General features: G+C 42.2%; 1 protein-coding gene across 1 annotated transcript in view; it reads left to right on the top strand.

Annotated features, from left to right (window-relative positions):
- The window catches only part of SLC5A12 (solute carrier family 5 member 12), a 45,269-nt gene extending 37,851 nt beyond the window's left edge, over positions 1-7,418 (top strand). The window contains exons 11-15 of the mRNA XM_020881857.2: positions 1,088-1,174; positions 3,060-3,226; positions 4,274-4,377; positions 4,574-4,701; positions 6,908-7,418. Of these exons, the coding sequence (XP_020737516.2) occupies positions 1,088-1,174; positions 3,060-3,226; positions 4,274-4,377; positions 4,574-4,701; positions 6,908-7,060 (639 nt within the window). The 3' untranslated portion in view covers positions 7,061-7,418. The remainder of the gene's footprint in view (positions 1-1,087; positions 1,175-3,059; positions 3,227-4,273; positions 4,378-4,573; positions 4,702-6,907) is intronic.
- Positions 7,419-12,233: the final 4,815 nt, after the last annotated feature.

Genomic DNA, 12,233 nt, shown 5'->3' with positions numbered 1-12,233 from the left:
GTTTAGAGTGCCAAGGTAGTTCATCCTTATTGTCTGACACATAAGACATGGAGCTGGTGCCTGACAAACAGAAAAGATGGATAAAATGTTTAGAGTTTTCTTATCACAGCCCCTTGATCTAAGAGTCCTGCAGCTGTATGGATAGAACTAAGGTTGCACTGCAGAGTAGCTTTGTGTGTGTGTGTGTGTGTGTGTGTGTGTGCATGCGTGCGCACACTTAAGTACATGCTCCCTTCCAGGCTTATCAGTGCCTGTGTATGTTCTAGACTTCAGCAAAGCTATGGCACAACACTATATAGGTTGATAGCAAACTAATTTAACTAAATCCCTTTGCCAGTTCACTGGGTTCAATAACTTAAAGGCCAAGAGAGATGGAAATGCATTTGCCAAACTCCCTGTATATCCAAAGGAGACAGACCTATAACAATGGGATATAGGATATTGAGTATCCAATGGCCTCCCCACCAAGTTCCAAATTAATGCTGCAACATCCTTGAGGTATTCCAGTGAGACAGCAAGAGTGGGTTAATAATTATTGTCAAAATAATAGAGTTGTTCAAACTAAATTAAAACAACTGGATCAACTACATAAGATGGGCAACCAAGTTATAGATGTATTTATTAAATATATTATTAAAAAAGCTTTTCTTTTTAAAACTTGTGTTATAATTCCCTACCGTGTTGTGTTAGCTTCTGCTGTACAATGAAGCAAATCAGTCACATGTACACATATATCCCTTCCCACTTGGACCTCTCTCCCACCCCCCTACAAAAGCGTTTTGACAACATAGAAAATATAAACAAGTCAGTAATTTCCAGCTTGTGGGAATACTTATCCTACTAAATCCAAATTGTCTGTGTTCACACACACACACGACTATGTTTATAGATATTTTTGGTTTTTTACATAATGCTTATCAATGAGCCCAGAAGGGAGAAATGATTTTGAGAAAGTGCATGATTAATAAGTGACACGGTCAAGACTAGGACTGCAATTCATCTCATGTCCAAGAAAGGGAGTTGGTCCTGGGTGGCACAGATTCGGGGGAATATAGTGTTTGTTGATCTGATCTGCTTTGCTCCACAGGCTGCCCTCAGCATTCACGGCATGTGTGGGGGGCCGATGCTGGGCTTGTTCTCTCTGGGAATCTTTTTCCCTTTTGTGAACTGGAAGGTAAGTCTCCCACACCCCTCTGCACACTTGCAGCTGAGACTGGGCCGGGCCACTTTCTCCTCTCTCAGTCCTCCTTAGAAAGGTCATTTGTCTTTGCCAGAAAAAATGAGGGCTTCTTTCCACAGTAGATCTAAATAGAGCCCCAGCCCTCCAATCTCTGACTTCAGTGAATCTGTATTAAGAGCAGAAAAAACAAAGTAAGAGCCAGCCATGAAATACCATATGTTATGGCATCAATGTTAACTCTTTAGGGTTTAAGTTGTCTTTTCTAAATTAAGAGCCCACAAAACAAAATATAAAACAAATACTAAGATCAGAAATAGTTTAGTTAGAACCCAACTTTGAAAACTTTTAAAGTGTAAATTTTCTTTTCTATATTTAGTTACCCAAAATTATAAGTAACTTAATCAAGCTAATTAACTAATTGAAGAAGGAGAGAGGAGACCAGCCTGCATATTTTAATAGCTGGACGTTCTTGGTTTTGACGAAGATACCATACAAGCTAATGTGTGCGCGTGAGTGCTAAGTCACTTCAGTGGTGTCCGACTCTTTGTGACTTATAGACTCTAGCCCGCCAGGCTCCTATGTCCATGGGATTCTCCAGGAAAGAATACCAGAGTGGGTTTCCATGCCCTCTTCCAGGGAATCTTCCCAACCTAGGGATCAAACCCACATCTCTTATGTCTCCTGCATTGGCGGGTAGTTTCTTCTTTACCACTTAGCACCACTGGGGAAGCCCCAATACAAGCTAATGGTATGTCCTTAAGTAAATATTGGTTGGATGACTGTGTAGTAAAAATAAATCAAAAGGAACACCTATTTGGAAATATAATACAATGCTCAGTTATTGCAAATACTTTTCTGATCATTAATTTATAGCATCTGGTGGTGCTAGTGGTAAAGAATTCGCCTGCCAATGCAAGAGACGCAAGAGATGTGTGTTCGATCTATGGGTCTGGAAGATCACTGGAGGAGGAAATGGCAACCCACCCCAGTATTCTTGCCAGGAAGATACTACAGACAGAGGAGCCTGTTAGGCTACAGTCCACAGTGTTGCAAAGAGTCAGACATGACTGAGCAAACATGTGCAGTTAGCCCAAGGGCCCTAGCAGTCAAGCCATACTCATTGCTTTAATTTCCCCAAACAATAACAAAGAGAACATTCTGGTGCTGTAACTGAGGAGCCGTTTTTATGAATAAATAAGAGAAACCGACAAGTTGTTTTCTATCACAGAGAAAGCTCAGCTATCTGGCAGAGACCAGCAAGATTCAGTTTTAGTTTCCGGTGGTCCTGATCTCTCTGTTATTCTGTTTCCTTGGAAGGAGTGAGTGACTCACTGACTTTTAATTTTGTATCAAGAAGTGTGACCCTTAAGTGACACAACTAACATTTAGACTCAAATCAAAAACTCTAAACTTGGGAGTCCAAGGATGTGACCAGCATCACCTGGGAAGAGATATGAATAAAAATTTCTATATCACAGCCTACAATGGCTGTCAGTGAAGAATGACCCCAATGTCTCCATTATCTGAGGTTTTCCTGAATTTCTGAAACTCTTCTTCTGGGAACTGAGGTTCAACAAGTTATTTTTTAGTGATAAGAGGGAGAAGCCAAAAGGAGAAAAACAAATCCTGCCAAAATTTACATACAATGACCACAATAAAGTCCTCCAATGTCTTCATTTAAGGAACAATGTATTCCTAAATAAAGCTCATTGTGGGAGTTTGAAAGCAGGCAGTGTGCTGTTTTGAGCACAAGTGGCCAGGATTGGGGGTAGAAAGCCAGAATCTCTGAGACAGAAGGCTTTTCATCTTATTATTCTTTCAATGGCTTTGATCTTTTAATGGTCAGATCTCTCATTAACTTTTGCTTTTCTTTATCAAGGGTGCCCTAGCAGGCCTTCTGACTGGAATCTTCTTCTCATTTTGGGTGGCCATCGGGGCCTTCATTTACCCTGCACCAGCCTCTAAGACATGGCCTTTGCCTTTATCGACTGACCAGTGTGACCTATCAAATGTGACGGAATCAGTGACTCCAGTGCTATCCAGCAGGTAGTCTCACCTTAAGGATGGCGTCAGGTCCCAGAGAGAGGGTCCCAAGTTAGAGAAAGGCACATACTTCATGCTAAGTCTGAGACCATCTTGCTCTCTTGGATGGTACCCAGCAACAAAGAGTGCCCCAGGGTTCCAGCTTTACGTAAATACACATTCCTCTGCATCCCAGTGCCCAAGAATATGCATTCCTCTGCATTCTGGTGCCCAAGAATGAACTTGGCAAGAGTGGTAATTGGAAGTCTGAGTTCTCAAGTCCACTAGGCTGTTTCTTCCTTCCTGCCTGTGCTTATTCTATATTTTTTTCTTGAAATGCTGAATCCTGGCTCTAACAACCTTTTTTTTTTTTTTTTTTTGGTTGAATAACAGCTAAGTATTTTTTAAAAACAAGCTGAGGCATCATCTCGCATATCAGCCTGGGTTTAACACTCTTTCTGAATATTTTCCAAATCCTTTGTTGCTCTTCTGCGAAGGTGTGTTGCTCTATTTTATGATTGTTAACTCTTACATGTAGACTTTGTGACTTACTCATCTTTAATCTCCAGTGTCTGTCACAATTTTTGGCACTAAATCTGGGCTTAGTAAATGTCTGAAATGGAAGGCATGGTCCTTATTGCAATTGTGGTGTAGTAGTAGGACTTATAATTCAGGGATGGATTGAGTTGAGTGGAATATAAAACACAACCACTCTACAGTCAATTATTTTAAAAAATGACCAAATGGCAAAAAGATAAGCTTTGGGGTTGTCAGAGATTGTTGTTTAGTTGCTCAGTCATGTCTGACTGTTTGTGACCCCATAGACTGTAGCCTGCCAGACTCCTCTGTCCTTGGGATTTCCCAGGCAAGGATGCTGGAGTGGGTTGCCATTTCCTCCTCCAGGAGATCGTCCCAACGAGGGATCATACCTGGGTCCCCTGCATTGGCTCTTCGCCACTGAGCCACCAGGGAAGACCATTTTAAGAAATACCGAGCCCTCAGCCATCCTCTTAGTCACTGTGAATCATGACTTCACACTCAGAACTGAGGATGTGCTGCTGTTCTTCACAGACCTGCCATCGCTGAGACCTGGTATGCAATCTCCTACCTGCACTACAGCACCGTGGGCTGGCTGGGATGCATAGCTGCTGGAGTAATCATCAGCTTCCTAACAGGTCGGTTACATACTTTCCTCTTCTTGGGGCCTAGGAAGACAAGGGCTAGTCTTGTGCCTTGCTGAATGACGTACCCATCTTACAGGCATGATTTGGGGTTAACCACAGAAAGAGTGACCTAGTTCTCAAATGGACAGTCCTTAAAGGAACTCTTGGAAGCGTGCAACACCTAATCCATTTTTCCTTTTATTAATAGGTCGCCAAAAGGGCAAGGATATTCCACCACTGCTAATTAGACCAGTCTGCAATTTATTTTGCTTTTGGTCTAAGAAATACAAAACACTGTGCTGGTGTGGAGTTCAGCATGACAGCGGAACAGAGCAGGTAAGCTGATGTTGGAGCTTCACAATATGAATTGGCTCAAAAGGATTCTGTTTCTGCTCATTTAAACCATCTGCAAGGCTGGGAGTCGGGAGGGTAGCTGGTGGATATGAGAATCTGAAAGAATCTGGGTTTTCACTTCAGTTACCTCAGCTAAATTTCCTGGTAGCTCAACTGGTGAAGAATCCACCTTCAACGCAGGAGAGGAGACCCCGGATTGATTCCTGGGTCAGGAAGATCCTGGGGGCACCCTTGGAGAAGGGATAGGCTACCCACTCCAGTATTCTTAGGCTTCCCTGTGACTCAACTGGTAAAGAATCTGCCTGCAATGTGAGAGACATGTGTTCAATTCCTGGGTTGGCAAAATGCCCTGGAGAGGGGAACAGCTACCCACTCCAGTATTCTGGCCTGGAGAATTCCATGGACTGTATAGTCCATGCGGTTGCAAAGAATAGGACATGACTGAGCAACTTTCACACTTTTGGAACTTCAGCTTTTATCTGAGAACAAAGGGGAGACCATGCAGTGTGACCTGGACATGAACATGTCTGGTATGTCACAGAGTATAAATATAAAGTTATTACTTATATATAAATATAAAGTAAGATGTATTGATGGAACTTCTCAGACAGAGAAGCAGCAGGACACATACTATCTCCCAGCTCTCCCCTTATCCTTCCAAGAATCATGTTCAGGCCACACAGGGTGAGGGAAATTGTCCCAGTGCTATTAAGGTCTAGAGACACTGCCTGAGTATGACTAAGGTCACATCAGCCCACAACCACCGTAACAGCCTGAAGTCAGACCAGATTGGACTTACTGACTGATATAGGAAGGGGTCTGGGACACCCCAAGTGTGCCATCCTCAACAAAAGGGTAAGGTTGGTGTTTCTCCTGGAGGATTCTCAGAGGGGTCTAAGTAAGGGAAGAGGGAATGGAGACAAAGCCATCTGGGGCAGCTTTGGTGGAAGAGCAGTAATCACTCCAAGTTACTATGGCATCTGATAATGTCAGGACCTTGACAGAAGCGGTGTTTCCTGTTGGGTTTGCAACTGGTTTTATTTGTGTCTTTCCTCTCAGTCTGATTACAGGCAGGAGTTTTTTTCCCTTAAAGTGAGGGCTTATTATCTTTCTTTCAAGCCCAGATATTTCACTCTGTCAGTAGTCTAGGAGAGGGACTCTTTGCCCTTATCACAGCTCTTAAGTTGGCATTTGCTTCCCCCCTACCCAAAGCCCATAATAACTTGTATGCGAAGTAAAGCTGAGTTTCACAGTTTTTGCTAAGGAGAGCACCTTCTTGACAGGGGCTCAGAATGGGAAGGCAGTCTACTTGCTGACAAGGCAGCTGGCTAAGCAGTGTATTGTTTGGATAAATGGAGTTTGAGGAAGTTCTAGAAAAAAAAAAAAGAATCATATTATTTACTGCTTTACAGCCGTATCTTCCTGGGCACACATTTCCTGGGATAAATGGAGAATCTTGCTGATACACACAGCCTCTGTTCTCAAGGCTGAGTTTAGGCTGGGAGGGGACACTTAGCTGTCACCGCTGGGCTCCTTTGCCAAGGAACAACACTGAGCAGCCTTCTGGAGAGTTCGCCTAACAGGGCTCCTGTTGTGACCAGAGGACTTGCTGTTCATGGAAAGGAAGAGGGTGACCACCTTGCAAGACACAAGTTTGTCTCTCCTCAGGAAGTAATACTACTGCCTCACAGGACTGTTGTACTAGAGACATAGATGTTTTCACTCCATGCATTGATATATTGTGCAATGCAATTACGGGCTCAGCTGTGTCTGACTCTCTGTGACCCCATGGACTGTAACCCATCAGGATCCTCTGTCCATGGGATTTTCTAGGCAAGAACACTGGAGTGGGTAGCCATTCCCTTTTCCAAGGGATCTTCCCAATCCAAGGATCGAACCTGGGCCTCCTGCATGGCAGGCAGATTCTTTACTGTTTGGGCCACAAGCTCACTAAACTGCTCTGTTTTTATTATTATTATTATCATCATCATTAGAAATGGCACCTACATGGATTGAGGCATCAAATCTACCAGTTAGGAAGTGCCCTGGGTCAGGGTTATTTGTGCTGTTTTTATATTTATCTATCTTTTTTTTTTTTCAAAGGGGGAGGTGTAAGCAAGATTCCCTGAGTTTGATTTGGGATACATTAAGACTTTCCCACTAATATGTGTCTTTCTATTTTCCTCAGGAAAACCTTGAGAATGGCTGTACCTGGCAACAAGGGGCTGAATCTGTCTTACAAAACGGCCTCAAGCAAGAAAGCCTGGCGCATGTTCCAGGCTATGATCCCAAGGACAAAAGCTATGACAACATGGCTTTAGAGAAGATTACCCATTTCTAAGGCAACACACGCACACACACAAATACACACAGTCCACATACTTCTTTCCTAATGTTTAGTGGGCTTCCCTGGTAGCTCAGACAGTAAAGAATCTGCCTGCAATGCGGAGACCTGGGTTCAATCCCTGGGTTGGGAAGATTCCCTGGAGGAGGGCATGGAAACTCACTCCGGTATTCTTGCCTAGAGAATCCTCATGGACAGAGGATCCTGGTGGGCTATAGTCCATGGGGTCAGACACGACTGAGCGACTAAGCACATTGGTTAGTAGACTTTTGTAGTTGCCACTGCTAGAAAACAGGGTTGTCTAATGTGTATTTATATTATTTATGACCACAAATAAAATGAATGTTTCCCAGAATATTCTGAAGACTATTTTTTGGAAGATCCCACTTTCAGGTGAGAAAAAATAGACAAGCCCCAGCAACTTTCTTTTTTAGTAAATTAGGGCTTGACTTCATCAGAGTGCAAGAATCAGTCTCTTTGTTTTGTGTTATATAAAACTCCAGGGACTATGTGTGTTTGTTGGTTGGCTGGGTATCTTTTTTTTTTTGTTTGTAGTTTTTTAGCCATCAAATATCTTGGAGTTTGAGCTTCCCTGGTAGCTCAGCCGGTAAAGAATCTGCCTGAGATGCAGGAGACCCCAGTTTGATTCCTGGGTCAGGAAGATGCCCTGGAGAAGGAATAGGCTACCCACTCCAGTATTCATGGGCTTCCCTGGTGGCTCAGCTGGTAAAGAATCTGCCTGCAATGCAGGAGGCCTGGGTTCAACCTCTGGGTTGGGAAGATCTCCTGGAGAAGGAAACAGCTACCCACACCAGTCTTCTTGCCTGGAGAATCCCCACTGACAGAGGAGCCTGGGGGGCTGCAGTCCATGGGGTCTCAAAGAGTTGGACAGGACTGAGCGACTAAGCACACACAGCACATACATGTTGGAGTTTGCAGGAGGAGAGCTGCGTATTAAATGCTTCCCTGACACTGCTCATAAAACAAGGGAATAACATCCACCCCAACCCCCAGACCTTACATATATGCAGGCGTGTCGCATCCCTTCATCCTGCAGGTGCAATAGGAACACGACTGCTCTTAATCCCTCCCCCCAACACACCCACACACCTTTAAGTCCTCTTCCAGTCATTCTTGCTATTACAGCTGTCCTGACCAAGCCTTCAAATGAATTTTGCTCAGCACAAGAGGAGAGACTGGTGTGTCTGGTAAATGGGAACAACTGTAACTAAATACTCTGCTCCCCTTATGTTCTTAGTGTAGTATTTCTTCTTCTCTTCTATCACCTTACAGTGAAAAATTCACTCTGTGCTCAATAAGAAGTCTGGAGTCTTTTTCCGTGTATGCATGAGTGCTCAGTCGCTCAGTCGTGTCTGACTCTTTGTGAACCTATGGACCATAGCCTGCCAGGCTTCTCTCTCTATGGAAGTTTTCAGGCAAGAATACTGGAGTGGGCTGTCATTTCCTACTGCAGGGGATCTTTCTGACCCAGAGATCGAACCTATGTCTCTGTTGTCTCCTGCATTCCAGCATCTTCTGCACTGGCAGGTGGATTCTTTACTAATGAGCTGGGTAAAGAGCAAAGGCCCCAATAGGCAGCTGTTAGGACAGTATTGTGCAAAAGAAACTTACAGATAGCTTACTAGCCCACAAGGGACTTCAGAAGCCCCAGAGTCTTCTTTGGTGCTAAATGCCTTGTCCACAGGATTCCTACTTTGTTCCTTCAGCTCATATCTGCATGCTCAGTGTGATCCATCAGGTTAACGAGATGGAAGTAAAGACCATAGTAGTTGAATTCTAGAAAATAATCGTTAAAGTTCTGGAGTGAGAAGAGATTATAGATCAAAAAGTGAGTTAACAAATGGAGAGTCAATCAAAGCTTTTTGGAAGAAGCAAAGAAATCAAATCCTTAAAGGGTTAGAAAGAACCAGTGCCATAGGCGCTAGATCAGAGGAAAGACAGTAGGAAACAAACTGATGTCTGTCAGGTACATTAGGTCAGGGGTCAGATATTTATTTTGGTGGCCAGGTAAGATGAAGAGGCCTAGAACGAGTATGTCAGCAAAGTGAGAAGAAATGGTCCAAATAAGTATGGATAAGGAGTCCCGAGGCTGTGTTGTATCAATGTTACCCAAGAGGAGAACACTTTAAAAGAAGCAGGAAATAGGGGCAAATTATGTAAACAGTGTTTATTAATAGGGAGATAAACTAGAAAGAAGGGAAAACAATCAATAGAGGAATTTAAAATATAGCTGGAGTTTATAAGTCATAGTCCATTGCTTGCCTTCTCTTTTCCAATTTCAAACAGGAGGGGAAATAATGGGAGAGGAAGAGAAAATTGGGCTATGATATACAAGAGAGATGAGAAAAATACATTTTGAAAAGAGGAGGAAAGAAGGGAAAGGGAGTACATTGGAGAAAATAATATGAAAATGAGAAGGAAAAGAATTACTAAAAACATTTTTGAGGTCCACCATGTTAATGAAGGTATTGATCTAAGGATTTGTAAATTGAGAATTGCAACTATTTTCCAAATGATTTAGTAGTTAAGACATTCTTATCAATTAGAACTTGAAAAATACATTAGTTATTGGATTAACAGTAGCTCTTTCTATAAAGAGATATCCCTGGTGGCTCATGGTAAAGAATCCACCTGCCAATGGAGGAACCATAGGAGATGTGAGTTCTATCCCTGGGTGGGAAGATCCCCTGGAGGAGGAAATGGCAACCCACTCCGGTATTCTTGCCTGGAAAATTCCACGGACAAAGGGGTTTGGCAGGCTACAGTCCATGGGGTCCCAAAAAGTTGACACAACTGAGCATGCACACTATAAATATATAGATGTATGTGTGTATATATATAGATACACATACATATATATAGTAGCTATATATATATGAAATTCAAAATTTCACTTGGAATTCTGCAAAACTAAAAGGTACCCTATATTTCTCCATTTTACTCACAAATTCTCTTACAAAGTTGACTCACAAATTCTCCTACAGATATTTCACTAGCTTACTGCTTTCCCAGAAAGTTTTTGGATCCTTTTTCTTTTTCAGTCACTAATTCTTTCACATGGAGTGTTGTCAAAATATAAAATGACTTACTTGCACGTTGAAAATAACATTTATTATACAAATGTGTCTGTCCTCTCTCATGTGATTGAACCTATGGCATTCTGAGGTCACATTTCAAGAAATTTTAGAGGTCAATATAGGGATCACACAGAATTCTCTGCAAAAGAACAGGTGAAAACTCTAAGAGCAGATGGGGATCCACAGGAAAGACATCTCCACAGCGCACAGGAACCACATGTGCTGTGTAGAGAAGCGGACAGACACTGCAAAGGCCAGGTCAACAGATCTGCCTAGTTAGTCATAGCACACTTGTGCTGCCTCACTCCCTAAGGAATGTCAGCTCAGAGCTGTGTCGAGGCCACTGGTGCAATATAAAGTCTGTCCGGGGCTACGTTCAAAGCCATAAAGACGGGTTACACTTGTGGTTGATTTTGCCACAGAATGAACAGGCATATTTTCAATAAGGGGGCAATGAATAATGAGCTCCTAGGACAGCCTAAAATGTGCCAAATTTGATGCCAGTCTCTTATCTTGTAAACATACTCATAGATATTGGTTAAAATGGAGCAGAATGTCCTCAATGCCTTTTTCACTCATTTGGGATGAATTTGTTTGGATGACTGACATTTTCTTTGTCACCGTTTGGAGCAAGCTTCTTGATTGAGGTGAGGGATTGGAGTCAAAGGGCTTCAGGTTTAAATGTAAGTTACAACAAAAATTATCTTGGTAATCTTGGGCAAGACTTTCTACACTTTATTCACAAGTTAAAAGGAGCAAAACTGTCCCTACTTAATAGAATTGTTGCGAGCATTTACAGAGGTAAATCATCTGAAGTAGTTAGCACAGTGACTGACCTGCATGTAACATTCAATGCCTGTTAGTCTGCAGTATATGAATAAAATGGTATCCATTCCAGTATTCCTTTTAAATTAAATTGGTTTACTGTTTCCCTTTAGGATTTTCAAGAAACATAATGCTGAGTTCAAGTAAAATATGGTCTTCCAAAGAGTAACTTTTCTAAAGGTCCTAAATTCTTGAAAACAGAAAAAAAAAAAACTTTTCTAAAGATAGACAAGTTTTATTATTAAAAAGTGTAATATTCATATCTATAATTTAAGTAATACATTCATAAGTATAAACTTTGATAAGTAAATAGCATTTCAACTTAAGTTTTCCACTCAATGCACAGTTAATAGCAAATGTAGTTCTCTAATTGAAGCAACAGTTAGAACTGGACATGGAACAGACTGGTTTCAAATAGGAAAAGGAGTACGTCAAGGCTGTATATTGTCACCCTGCTTATTTAACTTATATGCAGATATAAGTTAATTTACATCATGAGAAACATGGAGCTGGATGAAGCACAAGCTGGAATCAAGATTGCCAGGAAAATATCAATAACCTCAGATATGCAGATGACACCTTATGGCAGAAAGTGAAGAACTAAAGAGTCTCTTGAGGAAAGAGAAAGAGAAGAGTGAAAAAGTTGGCTTAACGCTCAACATTCAGAAAACTAAGATCATGGCATCTGGTTCCATCACTTCATGGCAAATAGATGGGGAAACAGTGGAAACAGTGGCTGGCTTTATTTTTGGGGGCTCCAAAATCACTGCAGATGGTGATTGCAGCCATGAAATTAAAAGACGCTTGCTCCTTGGAAGGAAAGTTATGACCAACCTAGACAGCATATTAAAAAGCAAAGACATTACTTCATCCAAAAAGGTCCGTCTAGTCAAGGCTGTGGTTTTTCCAGTGGTCATGTATGGATGTGAGAGTTGGACTACAAAGAAAGCTGAGCGCCGGAGAATTGATGCGTTTGAACTGTGGTGTTGGAGAAGACTCTTGAGAGTCCCTTGTACTGCAAGGAGATCCAACCAGTTCATCCTAAAGGAGATCAGTCCTGGGTGTTCATTGGAAGGACTGATGTTGAAGCTGAAACTCCAATACTTTGGCCACCTGATGCGAAGAGCTGACTCATTGGAAAAGACCCTGATGCTGGGAAAGATTGAGGGCAGGAGGAGAAGGGGATGATAGAGGATGAGATGGTTGGATGGCATCACCAAGTCAATAGACATGGGTTTGGGTAGACT

The sequence above is a fragment of the Odocoileus virginianus genome, chromosome 10 (assembly GCF_023699985.2).
Source record: "Odocoileus virginianus isolate 20LAN1187 ecotype Illinois chromosome 10, Ovbor_1.2, whole genome shotgun sequence".
In the NCBI taxonomy this organism is placed as follows: Eukaryota; Metazoa; Chordata; class Mammalia; order Artiodactyla; family Cervidae; genus Odocoileus; species Odocoileus virginianus.
Note: the sequence above shows the minus strand (reverse complement) of the source record. Positions and strands in the feature narration are given on the sequence as shown.